We start from the raw sequence: 25,980 nt of genomic DNA on the forward strand, positions 1-25,980 counted from the left end.
TGAGGCAGGAGGATAGAGAGTTCAAAGCCAGCCTCAGCAATAGCGAGGTGCTAAGCAATTCAGTGAGATCCTATCTCTAAATAAAATACAAAATAGGGCTGGGGATGTGGTTCAGTGGTTGAATGTCCTGAGTTCAATCCCTGGTACCCGCACCGCCCCCCAAAAAAGAGGTGACCCCTGAATTCCTGGAAAATCTCCTCCTGTTCCCAGAAATTTCGTGAATATTTCTCCTCTTAGCCTATCCCTCCCTCTCACTTCTTTTTCTCCATGACTGTAACTTTCCAACCCTCAAAGGGCAGGAAGTTGATTTGAGAGTTTATCTCCCACTTCTCCAATTTTTGGCCAAAAGTAAAATCTCCTTCACTGTTCAATCAGTGCTCAGTCTTGTTATTGGGTCCACAATTCCAAGAGGAAAAAAACGACTCAAACTTTGATGTTAAAAAATTGGTAAGGATATCAGGCACACAGGATGTGAGTTGAGTTGGTTTTATTTATTTATTTTTTTCAGTACTGGGAATTAGACCCAGAGCCTCACACATGCCAGGCAAGCACTCTGCTAATGAGCTAATGATCTCACTTTTGATGGTGTAGACTTTGGGCATTTAGTTAAGGTGTTGTCTGACTGTTATTATTGTAAAGGTTCCTTTCTCTTCCCATAATGAATTAGTGACCTGTGGAGACTGTAGGGACTGTATACTTAATAAATTTTTTTCTAGAAACTACAGTGTTGGCAATATACAACTTTGACTCCTGTTTTTCATTTAGCAAATATTAAATATTTTTCAAAAACACAATTTTTGGTGCCCCATAAATTCTAAGTGTATTAGTCAGTTTGTGTTACTATAATCAAATAACTAAGATAATCCAACTTATAAAGAAAAAAGATTTGCTGGGCACAGTGGCACAAAACTGTAGTCCCAGTTACTGGGAAGGCTTATGCAGGAAGATCACAAATTCAAGACCTGTCTGGCCAACTTTTATTTTGAGACAAAATAAAAAATAAAAAGTACTGGTGATGTAGTTCAGTGATAGCTTGCCTAGCATGTATAAGCCCCTGGGTTCAGTCCCCAGTATGGGGGGCATGGGGGAAGAGAGAAAGGGTAAGAGGAGAGAGATGCATATAGCCAGGAGTTCTGGAGGTTTAAGGCTGGGCCCTCCACGACTTTGGGCCATGGCAGAAGCACATGATGGGACAAAGTATGACAGAGTAGTAGGAGAAAAAGATTGAGAGACTGGAATGCCACAATTCTCTTAAAGGCCATCCCTCCATCCCCACCCCCCTGCCCCATGACCTAAGGACTGTCCACTAGGCCTCACCTCTTAAAAGTCCATTCCACAGCACCTCCCAATATTCCAATATTGACCAAAGCCTAACACCTTTGGTCACTACCTATATTCAAACCAAAGTACAAATCTATTGGTGTGTTCCATTTACCTATTACCTACTGGGGGTAATTATTAGCTTCCTAACAGAAGCTCCACAAACAGTGAGGATTTGTTTTACTCATTGTCATTTTTCCAGCACTGAAAACAGTGTCAGGCACTGAGTATAAACATAATACAAACATCTCAAGGATACAAAATCAACATACAAAAATCAATAGCTTTCCTACATACCAATAACAATAATAAATTTGCTGAAAAGGAAATAAAGAAAAAATTCCATTCACAATAGCCTCAAAAAAATTAAGAATAAATCTAATATAGAACACTGAAGACATTAGAAGACACTAGATGATGGAAAGACCTCCCATATACATGGACAGGCAGAATTAATATTGTCGAAATGACCATATTACCAAAAGCAATCTACAAATTCAATGTAATCCCCATCCAAACCAATGATGCTCTTCACAGAACTAGAAAGAACAGTACTAAAATTCATTTGGAAGAATAAAAGACCCAGAATAGCCAAAGCAATTCTAAGCCAATAAAGCAATGCTGGAGGCATCACAATACCAGACTTGAAATTATACTACAGAGTTATAATAACAAAAACTGCATGATACTGGCATAAAAATAGACACACAGATCAGTGGTACAGAATAGAAGATACAGAGACAAACGCACATAAATACGGTCATCTGATCCTTGACAAGGGTGGCAAAAACATATGTTGGAGAAAAAGACTGCATTTTTAACAAATGGAGCTGGGAAAACTGAATATCCATGTGTAGAAGAATGAAACTAGATTCTTATCTCTCACCCTATACAAAAATCAACTCAAAGTAGATCAAAGACCTAGGGATTGAACCATAAACTTTGTAACTTTGTTAGAAGAAAAGGTAGGGCCAGCACTCCAACATATAGATAGAAGTAATAACTTCTTCAATAGGATCCCTAAAGCTCCAGAAATAATATCAAGAATAAATGGGAGGGCTGTGGGAGATAGCTCAGTTGGTAAAGTGCTTGTCTTGCAAGCACAGGGCCCTGTGTTCGATTCCCAGCACCGCAAAAAAAAAAAAAAAAAAGAAGAAATGGGATAACATCAAATTAAAAAGCTTCTGCATAACAAAGGAAACAAAAGTGTGAAGAGAGAACATACAGAATGGTGGAAAATCTTTGTTAGCTACCCTTTGACAGAGGACTAATTTCCAGAATATATAAAGAACTCAAAAAAAACCTAACAGATGAAACAAAACAAAACAAAAAACCCTACAAATAACCTAATCAAGGGCTGGGGATATAGCTCAGTTGGTAGAGTGCTTGCCTAGCATGCACAAAGCCCTCAGTTCAATCCCCAGCATCACCAAAAAAAAAAAAAAAAAAACAAAAACCCAAACAACCAAAAAACAAATAACCTAATCAATATAATCAATAAATGGGTAAATGAATTAAAAAGACACTTTCAAAAGAAGAAGTACAAAGGCCAACAAATACATGAAAAAATGTTCAACACCTTTAGCAATTAGGGAGATGCAAATCAAAACTACACTGAGATTTCATCTCACTCGTTAGGATGGCAGTCATCAAGAACACAAATAACAATAAATGCTGGAGAGATCTGGGGGACAAGGAATCCTTTTACACTCTTGTTGAAATTTTAAATTAGCATCCACTATGGAAATCAATATGGAGGTTCCTCATATTGAATGAAACCACCACACGATCCAGCTATTCCACTCCTCTGTATGTATCATAAATAATTAAAGTCATCATACTAGAGTGATACATGTATACCTATGTTTATAGCAATACAATTCACAACAGTCAAATTATGAACCATCCCAGATGTCTGTCAATGAATGAATGGATAAAGAGAATGTGGTGTATATACACAATGGAGTTTTTTATTAAATTTTATTTTTTAATTTATTCTAATTAGTTATACATGACAGTAGAATGCATTTAGACACATTGTACACACACCATGGAGTTTTATTCAGTTATAAAGAATGAAATTATGTCATTTGGATGGAACTGAAGAATATCATGATAAGTGAAATAAACCAAATTCAGAAAGTCACAGATCATGTTTTCTTTCATGTGTGGAAGCTAGAGAGAAAAAAAGAAAAAAAAACTGGGTGGAATCTCCTGAAAATAGAAGGGAGATTGGTAGAGTAGAGAAAGAGGATCAGAGGGAGGGAGAAGGGGAGCAAAGGGACTAGGGAATGAAACTGAACAAATTATACTAATATATTGCATGCATGTATGAATACATAACAATGAATCCCACTGTTATGTATAATTATAATGCACCAATAAAATGAAAAAATAAAATGCTTAAAATGTTTTAAAAACTCCTCGAATCATTGAATGTAACTTGTGTCTTTCAAGATCATAATGTCAAACATTATGTATGTAAATAAATCTTTCAAATTTATGCTATGAGGGTTATAGATAAAGTTTATAAGAAGGAAAATGTTTATGGTGATAATGTGAAAATATAAAGATGCAAAAATCCTATACAGTCTTGGATCAACAGACACATTCTGAGAAATGTGTCATTAGATTTTATTGTGCCAATATTACAGAATGTACTTACACTAACTAAAATGACTACAATGTCACTCACTAGGTGACTTAGTGCTATGGGACCACCATCAAACATGCAGTCTATCCTTGACCTAAATGCTGTTATGCGCAACATGATTGTATATACCACAATCTTCACAACATAAAGATATGTAAGAGGGGTTAGGGTGTAGTTCAGTGATGGTGGGGGATGGCAACTGTGTCTACAGTCCCAGCTACTCAGGACTCTTACTGAGGCTGGAGGATCACTTGAACCTAGGAGTTCAAGACCAGGTTGGGCAACAAAGTGAGACCCTGTCTCAAAACAGAAATAAACAAAAATTCTTAGGACAAATGAAAATGAAAGCATAAAAAATTTTTAAAAAGTTTCTTCTAATATGTGAAAAGCTGCCAAATAATGAAGTGGGTGGGGATTCTTATTTTATGTAATTTTAGAGGGAAGGTTTCATGAAGGCAGATTTTTTTTCCAGTAAATAAAATGTTTCTAACAATGTATATAGTAATCAATGAAAGCACCATTTAGAAAGGAGCAGGCAAGTGGCCTTGCCCAGGGGCACTGGGACAGGAGTTGCTGAAACAGGTGGGAATGACAGAGTTGTCAGTGCTGGGGGATACCTGGACACTGTGTGGCCACTTCTGACCTCCCCCAGAAACCTGCCTGCAGCTCCCTGCAAACACACAGCTTTTCTGAGGCAGAATGGACTGGGGCTGCCTTCTCCTTTGTTCTGTTTAAGGCCAATTCCCTAGAGAAAATTTCCCTTATGTCCCATCATTCCTCTTATTAGGTCTTCCATTATTTTTCTTCCTGACACTCTCCCTGAAGGATACATCATTACCTGTTGAGACATTTCCTTCTATTTTACCCTCTAATATGCTTGTTCCAAGGGCAATTGGTCTGTCTGTCCTGTTCCCAGGGCCAATCTAGTGTTCAATCAGATAAGACTGCCATGTGGCAGGCCTGTCACATTTGTTCAATTTACAAATTGCCCCCAAGAAACAAAATACAGGGTTCAGGGAGGAAATTTCAGCAACGTTAAAAACTAACTGTAGGGTTGCCTGGATGGATGAATGGATAAACTAAATATGGTATATCCACACACACACAAAATAAAAGGACCAGGGATGTAGCTCAGTATCCTCACCTCAAAATACTGTATGATTCCATTTATATGAGGTACTCATGAAAAAGTCTAACTCATGGAGACAGAAAGTAGAATGGGAATTGCCAGGGATTGGGTAGGTGGGGATGGGGAGTTAGTATTTAATGGATATGGAGTTTCTGTTAGGGAAGATGAAAAAGTTCCGGAGATGGATAGTGGTGACAGTTGCACAACAAAGCATGTACTTAACACCACAGAGCTGAACACTTCAAAATAATCAAAATGGTACATTTGTTATAAGTATTTTGTCACAATTACAATAATCATAATTGTGCATGATCGGGAGAATGTGGTCTTCCTAAACTTAGGGTAGGAAAATATTCAGAATACTTAAAGGTTGATCATAGCATTTGAATGGTCCCAACTGATCAAAGAGACGCTATTTTATACAGGTGGAAGTTCTTAATAGTTACTTTTCAAGGGAGACGGGCTGTGAGAAAGAGAGAACTCAGCGGTGAGGGCAGCAGATTGTTCACTAAATATTTTTCTATTTTAATGAGGGGCCTCTCGGGTCCCTATCAAGAGCCCCAACCCTCAGGTGACACCCGGTGTCTCGGCCTCCCCCGCTGTGTCCTTCCTCACCCTCGTGGCCGGCACGAAGGATTCAAAGGGATCCGTAGGCAGAGTAGGCGGCGAAACTAGTCGGGCCAAGTCCCGGCGGCCAGAGGAGAGGTCCTCCCGGGTTTTGAAGGGCCTGAAATGGACCGCCCGCTGACCAGGCCTGAGCGGGGATCAGCCAGGCCCTGCGCACTCTGCTCCGCCTCCACCAAGCCCCGCCCCGATCCCGCCTTCTCTAGCCCCCGCCTCCTGCTCCGCTGCACCTCCCTCCCGGCTCCGCCCCGGTGCCCCGGCCCCGCCCCGCCCCCGGCGGACAGCGAGCAGGAAGCGCGCGGTGGCTCTGCCGACGCGGCGTTCTGAAAGGTGTGGAGGGGGCGAGGGGCACAGATTACGGTCTGGTCGTGTCTCCTGTCAGCCTGGCAGCCCACGGTCCTGGCCCATCCAACCCCTCCACGCCGCGCAGGCCCACGGACACCTTAGCCCGAGCGCCGGCTCGGGGCTCCGCTGCTCTGGCCTGGGAGGCGGGGCCGGCGGCGCGGCGTCATGCATATGCATGAGCGGCGCGGCGGCGGCTCCATTGTGCCCTCGGAGCGGGCGGCGGCGCGATGGCGCGGGCGGCGGCGGCCCCGGGGCGGCGGGCGGCGCGGAGGGCGGGCTGAGCGCATGGAACGGCGCGGGCCGGGGGCCGCCGCGGCGAGGGGCCGGGCCAGGCCGGGAGGAGGTGAGCGGGGCCCCGGGGGTGGCGCCTGGCTACGCCGCCCGCAGGCAGGTGCGGGGTGGCGGGGGCGGGCAGGTGCGGCAGGTGCGGGCCGGCAGGTGCGGCCGGTCCCCCGAGGTGCCCCCGGCCTGCTGCAGCGCCTGAGGCGGGTATCATGGCCGGGCTGGAGGCCAAGGGCTCTACCGCCCACCTGCCGACACCTGCCACGCTTGCGTCGTGGTCTCGGGCATACTCGGCTCCGTGGGTGTCTGGTTCGTCCCATCCTTACCCTGAGCCTTTGTTGGGGTTTGGCCGAGGGGTATAAGTGGCCTTTTGGCTCCTTCTGAGCAAAGAAAACTGATCCGGCCCTCACCCCAAACCTGGCGGTTCCTTGCTCTGGGGCCAGGCGGTCTCACCTTCACTGTGCGACCCTGTATTCCCAGTTGTGTGCCCACCATTAGGGGTCCTTCGAGGTCGTCACCGGTCAGAGGAGAGAATGCGCTGCTCCTGGGCCAGACGACACTGACCTGTCAGTCCCCAGCCGTGGTTTTCATGAGGCCACCTTGTCCAAAGCTGACATACTGAAGCTCAGGCATGAGGGTGCCCTACTCTCTTGGGATACCTTGTGTCTGCCCCCTCCCATGCCCTGTGCCTCCCAAGTGTCCTGGTTCCCCAGTCCCCCAAGATATCCTATCCCCACCACCCAGTGCTTTGCTTACCCCTCCCAGATGCCCTGTGTCTCCCAGGTGTCCTGTTCCCTCTAGGTATCTTATCCCCACTGCCCACTGCCTTACTCACCTTCCCTGTCCTGCCCTAACCCTAACCCTCAAAAAAAGAAAACAAACAAAACCCCTCTCCACCTGGTCCCCTGGTCTCTGATCTCCTTCTCTCTAGGGTACCCTCTTTCTAGTAGTTACAGGACATCCGTGGTGATGTCTTTTAAGACATTTGTGTTGTAGCAGATTTCACAGGGACACAAAACATGTGACTTGTGGATACAGATAAGGTGGACAGACTCATCATCAAGTCCTGGCATGCTAGAACTGAGGGCATCCCTTGACACTTGAGAGTGGTAACAGGAGAAGTGAGGGAATCTTAACTACACCCAGCAGTACTGACCTGGGGCCCTTGTCACACCAGGGGATGATCACAGGCTGGAAGTAGGAGTGAAGAGAAAGATCAGGGGAAGACTTTGGGAGGGCAGGCCCATCATGTTTGGGGAGCATCCTCATTATTGGGATTGATCTTCAAGGGCTGATGACAAAAGCAGTCATGTGTCTGCAGTCCTAGAGTGGCCACAAGATACCCATTTTACACACTGTAAACCGAAGCCAGATTTGGGTTGTCCCTTTAGTCATTCACTGAAATGCCCCATGCCTGGACTATTGGTCAATGTTTATTCTGAACTTCTTGATGAAATCCGATATCTTGACTTTTAGCCCCACAGTAAGGCCAGTTAGTGTTGTGGCCTCACAGGTAGAGGAGGCAGGACTTCCAGTTGCCTGTGCACATGATCACCTCACCTTTTGGCACCTAAGACCCTGCTTCTCTCACATTCCAGAGCTGTCATTTCTTTTTTCTTTCTTTTTTTCTTTTTTCTTTTTTGGTCCCGTTTTGTGAAGAAGATCTCTGTGTTGCCCGGGCTGGTCCCAAACTCCTAGGCTCAAGTGATCCTTCTGTCCAAGCCTCCTGAATAGCTGGAACTATAGGCATATACTAGGTACCAGACTCTAAAGCTGTCATTTCTCTCAGACCTTTTGACCCCAACCTCTCTTGAGTTGGCTTGACCCTAGTTACTGGAAGGCAGAGTCTGCTTTGTATTCAACCTGTTGAGAAGGGATGGCCTGCTGCAGGGCTGCCATCCTGGAGTCTTACGTACTGACTGGGTCCTGCTCCTAGCTGTTCAGACAGGTAAATGGAGCCAGGAGACTTGGAGTGTGGTTGCTCTAGCACACAGGGCAGGGGGGTCTGGAAAAATGAGTTTTTTGAAGCCCTGTTTCTGGAGGAAAATGTGACTTGACCCCTAGAAAGACTTGTTGATTTCTAGACTGACCTCAAGTGAGTCAAGACCCTAGCTTTCAGCTGGAATTGGTACACAAGGAGAGTGTGGGAGGAAAACCCCCAGGCAGGCCAGGCCTTGAGTAAACCAGCCTCTTTCCCAGCCCTGGCTGGGAACCAGAAGGTGGGAGGAGGGTCTGAATTCACAGAACACCTCCCTGTGGTCAGGAGCAGAGGGTCATAAGACACCAGACCCAGGGAATTGGAGGGCTTTACAAAGAGAAATGCCTTCAGGAGACCAGAGGCATCACTTCAGGAGTTTGACAGGAAATCCTCTCCATTTAGAGAGGAAAACTCAAGGGGAACTGGAAATGTCTGTGGTCTCTGCCCGTAGCAGAGAAGCATTGCAGGTGGAATTCCCCAGTCCCATGTGACACATGAGGCTGCTGTGGGCTTCTCTTTGCCTACCCTGTCTTCCTTCACCCCAGCTCTCTATATAGATCTGAGGCTCCTCTTCTTGGTCAGCAGAAATAGCACCTACAAACATGTTAGAAATGCAGGCTGGGACCCTGGCCCAACCTTTTGATACAGTATTGGGCTGGGCATCCTGTCTCAGGCTGAGAGCTGATTGTCATGCACTGAAGTTGGGGAGCTATTGTCCTGTGTAACCAGAGGGCTCTGTTCACTGCCTGATTTCCTCCCTATGCTACTTGGGACAGCAAAGTGAGCTGGGCCAACCCAACTAACTTTGGGTTGGGGAAGGGTTGTCAGGACAGCTCTTAATAGGGGGGCAGGTGCTGCTGCTGCTGCTGCTGCTGCTGCTACTGCTACTGCTACTGCTACTGCTACTGATGCTCCTCCTGCTCCTCCTTCTCCTCCTCCTCCTCCTCCTCCTCCTCCTCCTCCTCCTAGGTTTATAATTAAAAATTTTGTTTTGAGGTAATTGTAGAATCATGTGAAGTTGTAAGAAATAACACAGAAGTCCCTTGTATCCTTTACCAGGTTTTCCCCAGTGGTAACATTTTGCAAAACTAGTATAACATCGCCACAGTACACTACATTGATACAGTTTACAGGCTTCTTCCTGTTGCTGGTTTATATTCACACCCTTCTCCCTCCTGCCAAAATTACAAATTTACCTCCCCCACTAAATTTAACCCCTGGCAACCACCAGTCTGTTTATTTCCCTGATTTTGGTGTGTCAAAAATGCAAAATAAGGGGCTATGGATATAGCTCAGTTGGTAGAGTGCTTGCCTCGCATGTACAAGGCCCTTGGTTCAATCACCAGCACCAGAGAGGGGGAAAATCAAATAAAGGAATCATAATATATAGACTTTGGGAATTGGCTTTTCCAGTTAGCATAGTTCCCTGGAGATTCATCCAGGTGGTTGTGTGTTATCAGTAGTTCATTCCTTTTTCTGGTATCCAGGCTATGGATGTATCACAATTGATTTAAGTATTCATTCACCAAAGGACATCTGGGTTGTTTCCATCCTTCAGCTCTTACAAATGCCTATTACAAATAAAGCTTCTATAAACATTCATGTACAGGCTTTTATGTGAATATTAAGTTTTCATTTTTCTGAGGTAAATGCCCAGTAGTGCAGTTGCTGGATCATAGTTTAGTAGCTGTGTACTTAGTTTTATAAGAAATGGCTAACCCACGCTTGCCTTGCACTTGTGAGGCACTGGTTTGATCCTCAGCACCACATATAAAAAAATAAAGATATTGTGTGCATCTACAACTAAAAAAAATTTTTTTTTTTTTTTTTTTTTTTTAAAGAGAAATGGCTGGTTGTGTACACCTGTAATTCCAGCTACTCAGAAGACTGAGATAGCTTTGCAAGTGCAGGGCCAATATGGGCAACTTGGCAGGAGTCTGTCTCCAAAAATTAGAAGGGCAGGGGAGGTAGCTTGGTGGTAGAGCACCATTGGGGTCAATTCTCAGTACCCAAAACAAACAAACAAACAAACAAAAATAAATGGCTAGATACACTTTTCTAGAGCAGTTGTGCCATTTTACATTCCCACCAGGAATGTCTGAGATATCCAGTTTCTCCTTGCCAGCGCTTGGTAATGTCACTATTTTTTATTTTAATCATTCTGATAAATGTATAGTGATATCTTTTTGTGTTTCAGTGTGCATTTCCCTGCTGACTAGTTGATGCTGAGCATCTTTTCATATGCTTATTTACCATCTGTATATCCTCTTTGGTGAAGTGACTCTGTATTTTCCATTTGGATCTTTTAAAATCTTATTTGTTTATTTATTTGTTGTTGATGGACCTTTATTTTATTCATTAATTTATGTGCTGAGAATCAAACCTAGTGCTTCACACATGCAAGGCAAGCCTTCTCCCACTGAGCCACAACCTCAGCCCCTGGATTTTTTTTTTAAGAGAATTCTTTATACATTCTAGATACTAGTCCTTGGTTGGATATGTGATTTGCAAATGTTTCTCCCAGTCTGTAACTTGTTGTTTCATCCTCTTAGCAGTTTTTCATATAGGGGAAGTTTATTTTTTATTTTTATTTTTTGTGGTGCTGGAGATTGAACCCAAGGACACTCTACTACTAAGCCACATCTCTAGCCTTTTTTATTTTGAGATGGGATCTCACTAAGTTGCCTAGGCTGGCCTCAAACTTGAGATTCTCTTGCCTCAACGTCCTGAGTTGTCACAAGTATGCGCTACCTAACTGAGCTGAAAAAAAATTTTTTTTTCTTTTTCACCATACTGGGTATTGAACTCAGGGTCTTATACCTGCTAGGCAAGCACTCTCACTGAACTACATCCCTATCCCTAAAAATTTTTAATTTTGATGAAGTACAGTTCATCAATTTTTTTCTTTTATGAATTTAGTTTTTTGGTGTAGGAACTCTTTGCTTAGCCTAGATCTCAAAGGTTTTCTCCAAATTTTCCTAAACATTTTATAATTTTATAATACCTAGGACCAAATTCATTTTGAATTTAATTTCAGTATAAGGTATGAGGTTTGGTTGTTTTCTGTTTTGTTGTTTCCCCAATAATGGGGCTCAATCCCAGGTCCTCATGCATGCTAGGCAAGCACTCTACCATTAGACTACATCCCCAGCTACCTCATCTCACCCTGGGTTTTATGTTTTTTGTTGTCTGTTTTACTATAGATGTCCAGTTTTTCCGACACAATTCATTGGAGAGACTTTCTTCCTCCACTGAATTGCTTTATACCTTTGGATATATTTTATGTTTGTTTCCAGGTCTCTAGTGCTTCAGTTGACCTATGGTTCTGTCCCTCTGTCAGTATCACGGTCTTGATTATTATATCTCTATTCAAATTCCTGAAATCCCCATGATTGCTCCAGACCCTACCCAACATGTCCGGGAAGAAGTTTCTGCCTTTTGGCAGGTCCCCCTTCCTACTGGGTTACCATCCCAGGAAAGGCAGTGGGGGATGGGGATGCTAGTCTCCCCTTGTCTGACTGGGCCATCCTAATTCCCTGCTTTTTTCTGTCCTAAGCTTCCTGGGTCATGACTTGTTTGAGGAGGGTCTGTGGGGTCTGGCCATCTCTGAGGACAGGGGACCTAACTCCTGTAGCTGGTATATCACCCCATCTCTCCCTCCTCCCCTAATTGATCTCCTTCCCCACCAGGCCTGTTGCTGGGTATGGGAAGAGCCATTGGAAGTCCAGGTGTCCAGTTTGCGAAGGCACAGCTAAGACACCTCTCACTCTTAACCTGCTCTGGGCCCTTGGGTGCATAGTTCACCCTTGCTGAGACTCTAGGTCATTATTTACAGAACAGATGAGGATGTTCTACCTCAATCAGTGCTGAGTTATGAGTGAGACCCCCAAGCAACACTGGAAATTTAGGTGGGTGCTGGGGTTACCTTCAAGCTAGAGTTACCTTCTCTTACCTTCTCTCTCTTGATTGGTCCTGTAAGTAGTAGGGTGGCAAGATGGGAACCACAAGAAGTCGGCATACCTTGTGGGAATATTTGTGTGTGTGTGGCAGCCTTGCAGCCCCTAAAAGCTGTGAGGTCCAGGGTGGAACATGCCCTAGCCTCCCCTTGAGACTTCCTGAGAACCACCCACAACTTGCCCTATGTGCCTCTGTAGTCAGACCAGGCAGAGGTAGACCTGGGGTGGCCTAGATATTGTTAGTACCCGAGTTAGTGCCAGTTTTGGGTGAAGGAGGCAGTATGGGGTAGGGCCTGGGGGTGTCTGGGCCTGGCTTGGGTAAGGACCTTGCTCGTGGCAGTGTATGGAATATGGCACTTGGAAACAGACCAAAGGTGGTGTCATTCCTGTGGCTCACTTACCAAATGGGGAAGCAAACCCAGTACAGCAGGCTGAATTCCGTAGTACTGGCGTGATGTCCTACAAGTGCCTGCCTGCTGTACTCTTTCCTGACCTGCTGTCTGCCATGACCACGTCCCTATGGTTCACCTACCCTGGTCCTACAGAGGTGGTACAGCATCGCTTTCCCCCACCCCTGCTTATAAACACCTGCCATTTTGGGTCCCTGCCAAGGCTTTGGTGCCCACCAGGCCTCCTTCTGTTGTTCTTTGTGTGTCCCTGCCCTGTTGGAAGCTTACTCTGAATGTCAAGATGGGCCTGTGGGGGCAGGACTGCTTGCCAGGTCCCTGTGCCTGCAGTTTCAGTCAGCTTCTCCAGTGGCATCGGGATCAGTTTTGAGGTTCCCTGGCCTGGAGCCCTTTTACTGCCCTCTCGGTGGAGGGAACTGCCAGCCAGGGGCTGGGCTGCTTTTCTACATGCCCTGCTTCAGCAGGTATCCCACATCCCCCTCCCCAGGCTGGAAGGTAGCTATTCTGTACCTGCTTCTTGACCTTCTCAACTCCTGCCTCAGAACTCACACATAGCGCTGCCCCTCCCCAGTTCTCTGCTCAGGTCAATCAAGAACCCAAGTTGGTGATGCCCTCATTGGCCCTGTGTCCTCCATGCCAGCACCTCCCAAGGGGCTTTTGACAACCTCTCTTCTAGCCCATAATCACTATGGGGTGACTTTTAAAAATAGCTTTATATGGATATCCAGTTCTTGGTGTTGGGGAGAATGTGGAAAATATTTGGAATCAGTTTGTTTCCAGTGTGGATCCAGTGGTTCTGGGTGGGAAAGCCTGGGTCAGAAAGGTTTCATGCCGGCTTCCAGGTTGGGTTTGAGTCACAGAGGTTGGGCTGGTAGCCAATATCAGCCTCTTCCACTGTCCTACCCTGCACTGGAGACAATGTCAGCCATCCCTATCAGAGGAAGGGGCTGGCCTGGTGGCCATGGGCTCCTTCTACTCTGCTGAAAGGGTCTCTGGCTGCATCTAAGTTCACATCCTTTCCCTCCTGTCCAGCAGCCAGAGCAACAGAGTCCCAGATAAGCACTGGCAGACCCGGTCTGTAGGGCTGCTCTATCGCCAATGAACTCCATGAACCCCATGAAACCTGCCCTGCCCCCCGCGCCACATGGGTGAGTGTGGGCTCCTGTGGCCTGTCCCTTGCAGGCCCTGTGCTCTTGGGCACCTGTGGCCTCCTGATCTAGGCCTCACCAGCCACTCTCCCTGTAGTGATGGTTCATTTGCATACGAGTCTGTGCCTTGGCAACAAAGCGCCACTCAGCCAGCTGGGTCACTATCCGTGGTCACTACCGTGTGGGGAGTCGGCAACGCGACACAGAGCCAGGTGAGCACCTACCTGGGTCCCTCCCCCAAGCAGCAAGAACCTTGGCAGTGCCTTTCAGCTCTGAGAGACAAGGAGGTTAAGTGGGGAGGCTGGGACATAAAGGTGGGACTTCCTGATTCTCTCAGGTCCTTGGGTGCTGGTTCTTTCACACTGCCTTGGGATTTTCTTCCATCTTCAGCTGGTCTCCACAAACCACCCTAACCTGACCTATGGGCAACTACTTCCCCCCCAGAGTTCGTTCCCTTTACCACCCCTAACCAGGTCTTTTGGTTTCTAGTACTTTAGAACTACAGCTTGAAGAGAGTGCTTTGGCTGCTTCCCTTTGGTGATTCCCACTTCCTTGTAGGTTCTGGGGAACCCCATGGGCCCTGCAGGAAGCCCCCCTGGTGGCTCCATGATGCCTGGTGTGGCAGGTGGCAGCTCCGCCTTGACCTCCCCGCAATGCCTGGGACAGCAGGCATTTGCTGAAGGTGGTGCTAGCAAGGGCTACGTGCAGCAAAGTGTGTATGGCCGTGGGGGCTACCCCGGGGGCCCCAGCTTCACCACCGGGTAAGCAGGACCCCTCACCTGACAGATGGCTAGAAGCTGTCAACCTGGCGGGCACCTCTGAATTGTTGGACGTTGCCTCTCTGCTTCCCTACTGGCTCCAGCAGCTACCATGGAGAGTCTGGAAAGAATTGGCTCCCCCTAAGTGCTATGTGGCCCTAGGGTGAGCCTGTGCAGAGAGCGTGGCAGTCCTGTGTCTCTTGCAGATATGCAGGTGGCCCAGGAGGACTGGGCCTCCCCTCACATGCTGCACGACCCTCCACTGACTTCACACAAGCTGCAGCTGCGGCTGCTGTGGCTGCCGCTGCAGCCACCGCCACCGCCACAGCCACAGCCACCGTGGCTGCACTGCAAGAGAAGCAGAGCCAGGAGCTGAGCCAGTATGGAGCGGTGAGGGCCACCCCCCAGCTCCTCTCATTTAGCAGGAGGACTTGGTATCAGCAAGGTGTTGGGGTCAAGCATGGAATGTGCTCACTAGGGGCTCATGAGACCAGTGAAAGGGAAACGAGTAGGAAGAATAAGGTTCTGAGGGGGAGACCCTGAAGTCAGTAGCAAGGGGTGTGTGCCCACAGCACCAGTGGGCCTGTGCCCATTTGTGGGGGGAGTGTGGACCATTCCTTCTTTTTCTCTTCCCAGATGGGGACTGGACAGTCTTTTAACAGCCAGTTTCTGCAGCATGGAGGTCCCCGGGGGCCCAGCGTTCCCCCTGGCATGAACCCTACTGGCATGGGAGGGATGATGGGCCCCTCTGGCCTCTCCCCCATGGCCATGAACCCCACCCGGGCAGGAGGCATGACGCCCTTGTATGCAGGGCAACGCCTACCCCAGCATGGGTACCCTGGTCCTCCCCAGGCCCAGCCGCTGCCCCGACAAGGGGTCAAGAGAGCCTACTCTGAGGTGAGTGTCTTGATTGCCCAACCTGGAGCCCTGGGTGCCATTTCCCTCACCCAGGTGACCTCAGAGCTGTGGTAAGAGCAGCTTCTGCAGTGAGAAAATTGCCCATGCTTAGCAGGACCAGGGGACCCTGCCCTCAGCACATGGGGCACTGCTTCCCTGCTGATGCCTCTTCTTTCTCCCCTGGGGTATTTGCTTCTTCTTCAGGTGTATCCAGGGCAGCAGTACCTGCAAGGAGGCCAGTACACGCCCGGCACTGCCCAGTACGCGCCTGGCCCTGGGCAACCCCCTGCCCCTTCCCCCTCTTACCCTGGGCACAGGCTGCCCCTGCAGCAGGGTATGGGCCAGTCCCTGTCTGCACCAGGCCCTGCAGGACTGCACTACAAGGTAGGGCCAGCTCCCCTGGCCTATGCCAGGCCCATTGCCATGGGACATAGTGGGGACCTCGAGGCAGTCCTGCCCTTGATGGGTACAGGCTAGCCAGGGAGTGGGTGGAACCTCACAGGGCTCCCAGTCAGCGCAGGGTTCAATTCTGAAAGGAACCTCTGCAAGATTCATGTATGTCTCTGAAAGTTTGGCATAGGGAGCAGCAGGCAGGCACCCAAGCCATTCTGACATTCTTTATGAAAAAGTGTCCCCATTCCCTTTGCTTGCTGTAGAGAAACCTGTCAAGGAAACAGGCCTTTTCTGCTGGTGGTACACCATCTGGGCACATGGTGGGTGGAGAACACCTCACTAGGAGTCTGGGTGGGCAGGTTGGTACAGCTGGAGGAGGATAAGAAGGGGAGGGTTGAGTGCACCTGTGTCATTTCATCCCCGTCCACATGTGGTGTCACCCCTTTTTCTATAGTGGTAACTTTTTACATTATGATATTGGTAACGTGTTGTGGAATGTGTGGGCTGTACAACAGGGCATAAAGACTATGTAGATTGGCAGCACTGTGTGTGGTGGGCTTCTAGGATCAGGCCTTGGGGATTCACCTGGGGGCAGAGCCCACGTGCACTCAGTTTTCTCTCTCACAGCCCACAGAGCAGTTCAACGGGCAGGGCACCAGCTTCAACGGGGGCAGCGTCAGCTACAGCCAGCCTGGCCTGAGTGGGGTATGGGGCTCTGCTGGGTGGATGGCCGGGAGGCTCACAGGGTGGGCATGTGGACAGAGGGGCTGCCTCCTCTCTACCTCTGTTCTCATGTTTCCCGGTGGGTGCTACATGAACAACTTTCCTCCACCCATCCTGCCATTCTGTTTTAACAGTTTGTGCTCAATCCCTACAGCCTGCCCGTTCCATCCCTGGCTACCCCAGTTCCCCACTGCCAGGCAACCCCACACCACCCATGACACCCAGCAGCAGTGTCCCGTACATGTCCCCAAGCCAGGAGGTCAAGTCTCCCTTCCTGCCTGACCTCAAACCAGGCCTCAGCTCCTTGCACCCATCGCCCTCTGGTGAGTGTTCCCTCTTGGGACAACAGCTGTAGCAGGCTGTGTAGATAAAGGGAAAACCAGGACTCCAGAGTCTCAGGGAAACTTGGGAGAGCAGGGGCAGTTGCTGGATCCCAAGTAAAGCTAAGGTTTCCATCTTAAAGATAGACTGTTTGGTGCCAGACCTTCACCTTTGTTTTCTATATATGGCTCTGTGTAGATCTGGTAGAGCTGTAGATCTCTACAGGAAAATACCCATGGATACAATTTTTGTATATAAATTGAAGCCTATCTTTGGCTAAGAATCCCTTCTTTGAAGGAGTCCAGCACGGCAGAAGTTACTGAAACCTCAATTGAGCAATTGTGTGATGTCCACTGACATTCTGGCCTTCTGGTCTCTAACATTGTAAACATCTTCTGCCCAAGTTGAGATCATGTTCCCCTATCATAGTTCACTGGACACTGAGCTGGGTAACTGAGGCAGAATTGACATTAGGACCTATATAGGGCAGTGTCTCAGGAGAGAAGCTGTCTGAGACCCTGACTGTGGGGCACTGTCCTGGTATTCCCTTTATCTGACTGTGGGGCATTCCTAGTGGGGCTCCCAGGTACAGCCTCCCTCTTTGAGTAACTACAGATGCTCTGTGCCCAGTTTATAGCCAACATGGTCTCTGTCACCAGGAAATGGTCCTTGTGATGAACTGCGGTTGACCTTCCCTGTAAGGGATGGGGTTGTCCTGGAGCCCTTCCGACTGCAGCACAACCTGGCTGTTAGCAACCATGTCTTCCAGCTTCGAGACTCAGTCTATAAGACTCTGATGCTGAGGTGAGCCCAACTGCCCAGCCCCAGCCCTTCCATCCCCACCCATACTCAGTGTGAATTCTCTGGTCATCTTTTTCCTGGTGCAGGCCTGACTTGGAACTGCAGTTCAAGTGCTACCACCACGAGGACCGACAAATGAACACCAACTGGCCAGCCTCGGTGCAGGTCAGCGTCAATGCCACCCCCCTCACCATTGAGCGTGGAGACAATAAGACCTCGCACAAGCCCCTCTATCTGAAGCACGTGTGCCAGCCAGGCCGCAACACCATCCAGATCACCGTCACCGCCTGTTGCTGCGTGAGTTCCTGTAGGGCATGGGCAGGGCTTGTCTGAAATACCACCTGGCTCACCATCCCTGGAGTTGTGGATGGACTGAGAATGGGTGGGGCCAGGGCCAGACTGTGGGACATGGGGCTTTATCCTTGAAGAAAAAGGCTTTGCTTCTTGTTACCACTTTTTATCTTAAGCTCTTTTCTACTTGCCTTTTAAGAAAAGGGATCCAGTTAAATACATCCTAGCTATTTTTTAGTTAGATTATGTTACTAGATTTGATGCTCATATTGATAAAATGAGAGAAACCAAGTTATGTAGAAAATTCATACAGTTCTATCCATAGTGGGTTCCACATCACCCAGGTTCCAGCCAGCAGGATCTCACACAGAGCTACACATGAGCTACATGTGTACCCAGGGCCTAGGGATGGGGCAGCTCAGACTTAGGTTTGAACTCAGACACAGTATCAGTAAGATTGGATGCCATGAACAGGGAGATATATAGGACCTTCAGGTATTGTTTTTGTTTTTAATATTTTTTTAGTTGCCAAAGGACCTTTATTTTATTTATTTATATGTGGTGCTGAGAATTGAACCCAGTGCCTCACACATGCTAGGCAAGCACTTTACCACTGAGCTACAATCCCAGCCCAAGTATAGTGTTTTTATGGCAAGGTGAGAACCTAGGGCAGTGGATGAACAAGGACAGGATGCCCAATAAAGCTGTTGAGATGTTCGAGTGTGGGCAGGAACAGCAGCCTGAGGCCAGAATCTTCTGGGCTTCAGGAAAGTAGAAAGCATCCTGCCTTTGCTTTAGCACTCAGGAAGACAGGGCCTAGTTACAAGGAACATGGCTGGCCTGGTCCGCTCCCACAACTGTCTCCTACCCCAAACCCTCCCTTTCCAGCCTGGCACCCCTAACACAACTACTCCTCTCCAGCTGTGTTCCCCCAAAACCATGTCCCCGCATCCCCCCAGCCTGTGTTCCTCCTACACACAACATCCTCCATTGTGTTGCAGTCCCATCTCTTCGTGCTGCAGCTGGTGCATCGTCCATCCGTCCGTTCCGTACTGCAGGGCCTCCTCAAGAAGCGCCTCCTGCCTGCTGAGCACTGCATCACCAAGAGTGAGTGACCCCCCAACCATTGGGGCTGTGCCTAAGCTGAACAGTACTACATGTGGCACATCCCCATTCACACAATGCATCTCCTCCCAGGCTGATGGCAGTGGTTAGCTACAGGTGTCACCCTGGAGCTGTTGATCATTCAGTGTCCCTGACTGGCTTCCCCATTCATGTCCTCCCCATGTTGGGGATCTTTTACTCAAGTCTTTTCCCCTGTTGATGTCAGTAAAGCGGAACTTCAGCAGTGGCACCATCCCTGGCACCCCTGGACCCAATGGAGAGGATGGGGTGGAGCAGACAGCTATCAAGGTGTCCCTGAAGTGCCCCATCACCTTCCGCAGAATCCAGCTCCCTACCCGTGGTCATGACTGTCGCCACATACAGGTAGGTGGGTGGTCACTGCAGAACTTTGCCCGAATTTGCTGCCTTTAAAATATTTTGATCTTGTGGAGCAACCAGAAAATTGAGACAGTACTGGATAGATTCTAAATTGGAAAAACTTGAGAAAGGTGTTTGGTAGCATTTTAAAAATATGTATGCTTCACAGTGAAGCAGTTACACTTCTGATTATATATCCAACAGAAACATACACAATAATGTTCATAGCTATTTGATTTGTAAGAGCTTCAAATAAAAACAAATGTTCATCAACGATTAAAAAAATTGTTTTGAGCTGACACCTCAGCCTCATCCTCTGGGGCAGAAGTGGAATCTGAACACCTAAGCCATCAGGCTGATGGACCAGGCCTGCCATGGAGGCCACTGGGCCTGGCTGCCTTGAGGTTAGGCTTTTGTTTCTTCTAAATATAATCACCATTTTACTAACTTCTCTATTAGCTACTGCATTCACAGGGTTCCACTGTTAAAAGGCATAAAGATTCGGGTGCAGTCTTCTTCCTGCCCCACCATGAGAGTTTCTGTCTTTGCAGAAATACCCAGCATTAGACAAGAAACTGCACGCTCCTCCCCCTCTGTTATGTGCTGCTCTGTACTATAGTTTTACCTTTAACATGGTATTCTGGCAGTGGTCCCTTGTCAGTACAATTGCCCAATTCTTACTTTGGTCACAGGGGCTTCCAGTTCTGGTGAGGGCTGCATGGGATATTCCAAAGCTTGGTCCATTAGAATGATGTTACAGTGGAGCCAGGCGTGGTGGTGCATGTCTGTAATCCCAGCAACTTGGGAGGCTGAGGCAGGAGGATCACAAATTCAAGGCCAGCCTTGGCAATTTAGCAAATCCCTTACCAACTTAGTGAGACCCTGTCTCCAAATAAAAATTAAAAGGATTGGGGACGTAACTCAGTGGTAAAGCACCCCTGGGTTTAATCCCAATACAAAAAAAAAAAAAAAAAGAAAGAAAGAAAGAAAGAAAGGAGTGATATTACAGCAGAAGCCTGATTCATGAGGTATCTCAAACATGCATGTGAATAAGACACATTCCAGAAATCCAGAAAACAGATTACCTCTATCCTGGCTCACACTGAGAAATGACCTGTCTCCCTTCTCTTGGCAGTGCTTTGACCTGGAGTCATACCTGCAGCTCAACTGTGAGCGAGGGACCTGGAGGTGCCCTGTATGCAAGTGAGTCTTGTGGCGTGTGACAAGGGAGGAACTGCCATGTCCTCAGAGACTTATATAGGTGAAATTTCCAAATACTCAAGCCTGCTGGAAGGAGGGCTCAGCTCAGGGCAGAAACCTTATTTTTTTCCCATATTTTCTTAATTGGTACATTATAGTTGTACATATGGTATGATTTGTTGTTACATATTCATACTTGCACACAATATAACAACATAATTTGGCCAGTATTCCCCAGGGGCAGAAACCATCCATGGGGTAGCCTTATGTAGGGTTACCTCATGCCCGTTCACCTCACAAATCTTAACTTCTTATAGTCACCTCACACAAGGGCATCATGGGCAGTTTTCTTATGCAGGGTGACTTCATCTAAGTTTACGTCACACGGGGTTATCTCTTATAATCACTGGATACGGGGTCACCTCACATGGGGTCGTCTTGGACAGTTATCTCATTCAGGGTTGCCTCACTCAGGGTCACTATGAGCCTCACACAGGTCTTGGGCTTGAGAAATGACAGTGTCTGTGCCCAGGATGAGGTTGGGCAAGGCCTCTAAGCCATATCCCCTTTGTTATCTGCAGCAAGACAGCATTGCTGGAGGGTCTGGAGGTGGACCAGTATATGCTGGGCATCCTGATATACATTCAGAAGTAAGTGTCTTCTTCCTGACACCCCTGTGTCTGTGGCCACCAGAGGGCAGTCCTGGGATGAATGTAGTCTTCTGAGATCTTTACTACCCTGGAGTGGCTCAGTTCCAGACTAGAGGCAGTGCCATGTCCCCCATGTGTATCAGTCCCAGGCACAGCATCATGCATAGCACCTGAAAGGTGCTGGGTAGCAGAGTGTTTGAGTAGAGGGTCTGATTGGAAACTTTCTTGGGACTCAGGGGCAGCAGGTGCTGGTTAGATAGCAGGTGACCAGTACCCGTGTGTCCCTGCCTAGCTCCGACTATGAGGAGATCACCATCGACCCCACATGCAGCTGGAAGCCAGTACCAGTGAAGCCTGATGTGCACATCAAGGAGGAGCCAGATGGGCCGGTGCTGAAGCGCTGTCGCACCGTGAGCCCTGCCCATGTGCTCATGCCCAGCGTGATGGAGATGATTGCAGCCCTGGGCCCCGGTGCTGCCCCTTTTGCCCCCTTGCAGCCCCCTTCAGCCCCTGCCCCCAGCGACTACCCTGGCCAGGGTGAGTACAGCACACACAGCCTCAAACTTCAGGTGACTCTGGGCCAATGACTCATCCTCTCTAGAGAGTCTCCTGGCCTATGGAAGTGTCACCATGCAGGCCATGCACCTGCTTTATAAATATCCAACCAAAACATGCCAAGGGTGTCTGTCCTTCACATTCCATCTCAGGGGTGTGGTGGTGGAAGTACAGTCTTGGCCATGGCCCTAGAAATGGATAGTGTGGCCTCTGACCTCTTTCCCCCAATTTAGAGTAAGGGTCTCTTGACTAGAACACCCCCCTAACTGGCTCCTGGCCAGGGCATCCATTGGGGAGCTCCTATGCAGGTACAGTGCACTTTGTTGTGGTGGGTCCCATTTCATCACCCTGGAGGCCCCTACTCCTAGGATCATCCCAAGGCCAGTTCCCTCTTCCATCAATGAAAAGAAATGTCAAATCACTGTTGTCGGTGGGTGAGCACTCTGTCCTACCTATGCCACAGTTGGCATGTTCCTGGCCCTTCTGCCACATGAACCCTCCTGACCTGACTCTCTTCTCGTAGGTTCCAGCTTCCTGGGGCCTGGACCCTTCCCAGAGTCTTTCCCACCCACTACACCCAGCACCCCAAGCCTTCCTGAGTTCACCCCGGGGCCACCTCCCATTTCCTATCAGTCTGACATTCCCAGCAGCCTCCTGACTCCAGAGAAGTCTGCTCCCTGCCTCCCAGGCCAGGTCAGTGTGGTAAAAAGGATCCAGAGGGTGAGGGTGAGATCTTTCCAGGGAGCCCTTGGAAAGACTTTAACAAGTTTTTCTCTCCATCTTCAGATGGCACCAGTGGGCCACTTGGACCCAGCCCATAATCCTGGGCCACCAGGGCTACACACCTCCAATCTTGGGGCACCCTCAGGTCCCCAACTGCACCATCCAAACCCTCCCCCTGCATCCCGGCAGACCCTGGGTCAAGCAAGCTCAGGGTCTGTTGGTGAGCTGGCCTTCAATCCTGCCACAGGCGTGATGGGGCCCCCCAGCATGTCTGGGGCGGGGGAGGCCCCAGAACCAGCACTGGATGTGAGTATTAGGCCCTGTGCGGGGGGAACATGTGGGAGTTGCTGGAGGTGGCTTGTCCATTGTCCCTGGGTCCACTGTGCTTTGTAGGAGGGAAGACAGTGATCCCTCAGGGAGAACTATCCAGATAATGTCAACCAAATGCAACTCTTATTCATGTGTTGGGTACCTGAAATATCTGTGAGGTTCCAGGTACCCTGTGTGGTTAACGAGTGGCCTGTCTGGGTGCTGTAGTAGGTGTATGCAGAGTCCTCAGAGATGACTGGGCTGGAAGTTTCTGCTGCACTCCTTAGAATCTGACTTGACCTGTCCACTCATTCAGTGGTTCTGCCTCTTGATACACAGGTGGTGTGTGAACCCAAGCCCTGTGCCTAAAAGACAGGGTTGACCATTCCTGAACCCTAGTGGAAATTCATTGAAGTTCCACATGAAAAAGATTAGTACAAGCAGCCCAGAGCAGAAAAGAGGCTTGGAGTTCTACTACCCACATTCACCCCTGAGAATCACAGTGGGGATCCTCTTTAGGCCTGTGCACCTCCACTGCACAGCTGGGCCACCTTGGATGGGCACTCTGGTTCCTGGTAGTATAGAGCAGCATGCCATAAACTATTCCTGGCCCCAGAGCAGCCTTTCACTGGGAGATCTCAGGCAACTATGCAGGCTGTCGGTAAGGCTCAGGCATCCATCCATCCTTTGTTAGGTAAGGGACCACTTAGCATCCTTGCAGGGCCTGGAACACGGCTTGGATGCAGGGGCAGTATGGCCACTTGGCATGATGGGTCTGAGACTAGAGTTGCTAACATGTTTGCTTTGTCCTCAGCTGCTCCCAGAACTGACCAACCCTGATGAGCTGCTGTCCTACCTGGGCCCACCTGACCTCCCCACAAACAGCAATGATGACTTGCTCTCTCTCTTTGAGAACAACTGATCCTGTGTTAACCCCTGGCCTAGCAGGGACACACTCAAAGATGTCACCACAGCCTGCCCTCCTTGCAGAGCCCTACAGGACACCTGGCACACCTTCCCAAAACTCATCACATGTCCAGAGCCAGGGTCTGCCACTGCTGGTCCCAGCCCTGAACTGTGGAAGCAGCTTGTGCTCTGTTGGAGGGGCCCTAAGCCAGTGGCTACCATCACCCTCCCACCACCAGGCTCACTGCTGCAAAACGGTTTTGCTGAGGTGCCCTGCCCACCCGCTGCACACACACCCTATACCCCTAATCTCACAGCCTTGCACCTTGTCCTTCCACCCCTGCCTGCTCCCACCCAGCCTGCATCTTGTCCAGCATTGACCCTTCTGTTTCCACTCCTTTTTGGGAGAAGAGTCGGGTGTGCAATGAGGCTGTCTCTGTCTCCTTGGCCTGCAGCTCTAGTGGCCTGTGCCCTGCAGCCCCTGCTCTCAGAACCATGCAGAATGCATAGTTCAGGGGCCTAGAGCTCTTGCCCAGCTGGCATTGTGTGTGGTGTGGGGTTCCTCCCCCCATCCTAAGCTTCAGGCAGAGGCTGGGGGGCAGGGGAGCTATAAAGCACAACAATGTACATAGTGTAGAAACACTAACAGCTGAGAAAGGGAGGGGAAAGCTATTTAAGTCAGCATGTTCCTCTGTTAAGCAGCCAGCCCAGGCTTCCCTGTGCTTTCTGCCCTTCTAATATGCAGACAGCTCAGGGAGGAACAGTGCAGTGGGAGGAGACTGTGAGCTTCAGCTGTCTCTGGTTGGGCTCGCAGACTCAGCTCTGTGTAAAATTTCTCTAGTGGGCTGCTATCCCAAGTTCCCCTTTTCTGTGAAAGTGAAGAATTAGTACAGCTGTGTTTTTTAAAACCACCTCTCCATCTCCACCCTGCGGGCCCACACCCAGGTGGGGAGGAAGAAGCCGCTGCATCTGCTGGCTCAGGGCCTGCTCGTGCAATTAGGGCTCCTGACCCTGTCGTGTCTCCTGTCTACTATCTCTATTAAAGGACTCCCTCTTGGTGGGCCTGGACGAGTCCCTCCTTCATGCTGGGGGGCTGTGGTCTCCCTTGGGGACCAGGCCCAACCCACAGCTGGCTTTTGGTGCCCTACATCAAGCTCTGGATGTTCTGAACCAAGCCTCAGCTATTCCCAGCTCCATGGTAAATTTCCTTTTCCCTGGAATTTTCCAAGTTGGCTTCAGCTGGAGAGCTATTTTGTGAAGTGTCCCAGGCTTGCCTGGGTGACATTTGCCATCATGTCACCTTCCCTGGGTGTGTCCTGGGGCAGGGAGCCAGCTGTCTTGGGTACCCCAACCCAGCCAAGGCCCTCATAAGCACTAGGCTCTGTCCCTAGGAGGCCTCTGCTTGTTGCCCCCTGGAGGGTGCAGAGTTGATCCTGGCTACTATCTGCCCATCCAGATTGGTGGGGTCCAGGTGGCCCCTGTTTCTCATCCTGGCCCTGAGACCTTGCCCCTGAGGGCCTTCCTGTCCAGCAAGAGAGACTAGAACTGTGAGGGAAACAGGAACCCAGGGAGGAGGGGAGTGCCTGGTATTCTTGGCCAGCTGCCAAGGCCTGTCCTGGAGGAGGTGCCTGTCTAGGAGCCTAGAGGCTGCAGGGGAAGACAGAAGGGAGGTGTCAGGGTGGGAGGGGCCTCTGGCAGCTCTGAGTACCACTAACATCTGAGACCACGCAGGTGGGCCTTTTTGCCCCCTAAAGAGCCTTTTCCCAACTTTTCTGCCCTCTGAAGCCCTAGAAGCAGAAATGGAGAAAAGTGTAGGAACAATAGTGGGCCAACGCCAGAGCTAAGGAAATGTGGGAACATGCTTAGCAGAGTCCCCTCAGCTATAGGCCACCTTGGGGGGTTGGGGAACAGGCTCTTCTTACTTGGGGTGCCACCTGATTGCTGGACAGCCTGTTGTAAGTCTGGGTGCACGTAGGTAAAAGGAGAAACCAGGAGACTGGGACAGACAAGAGGATGCAAACTACCCAGAAGTCCATCCTTAGAGGGTGGATAAGGGGTTACTGTGTCAGAACATTCTAGACATGAACAGGTCCAGAAACAATGTGAAATAAAAGGTGTAGAAGCTCAAA

General features: G+C 49.0%; 1 protein-coding gene across 11 annotated transcripts; it reads left to right on the forward strand.

Moving 5' to 3' along the window:
* Positions 1-5,982: 5,982 nt before the first annotated feature.
* On the forward strand, positions 5,983-25,980 carry Zmiz2 (zinc finger MIZ-type containing 2). 11 transcript variants are annotated; one of them, XM_047561556.1, is made up of 19 exons: positions 5,983-6,056; positions 13,730-13,842; positions 13,940-14,054; positions 14,401-14,603; positions 14,807-14,990; positions 15,237-15,497; positions 15,702-15,881; positions 16,503-16,595; positions 16,768-16,936; positions 17,594-17,738; positions 17,822-18,032; positions 19,028-19,133; positions 19,357-19,514; positions 20,644-20,711; positions 21,290-21,358; positions 21,651-21,895; positions 22,437-22,606; positions 22,700-22,942; positions 23,760-25,980. In XM_047561556.1, exons 2-19 carry the CDS (start codon positions 13,793-13,795, stop codon positions 23,865-23,867), a joined length of 2,778 nt encoding a protein of 925 aa, XP_047417512.1. In that variant the 5' UTR covers positions 5,983-6,056; positions 13,730-13,792; the 3' UTR covers positions 23,868-25,980. The 11 variants fall into 11 exon arrangements, with proteins under 11 accessions (XP_047417512.1, XP_047417511.1, XP_047417519.1 ...); XM_047561555.1 differs by having other exon boundaries at positions 5,993-6,056; positions 13,727-13,842; XM_047561553.1 differs by lacking the exon at positions 5,983-6,056 and adding an exon at positions 6,090-6,414 and having other exon boundaries at positions 13,727-13,842.

Source organism: Sciurus carolinensis, chromosome 8 (genome assembly GCF_902686445.1).
Source record: "Sciurus carolinensis chromosome 8, mSciCar1.2, whole genome shotgun sequence".
Lineage (NCBI taxonomy): Eukaryota > Metazoa > Chordata > Mammalia > Rodentia > Sciuridae > Sciurus > Sciurus carolinensis.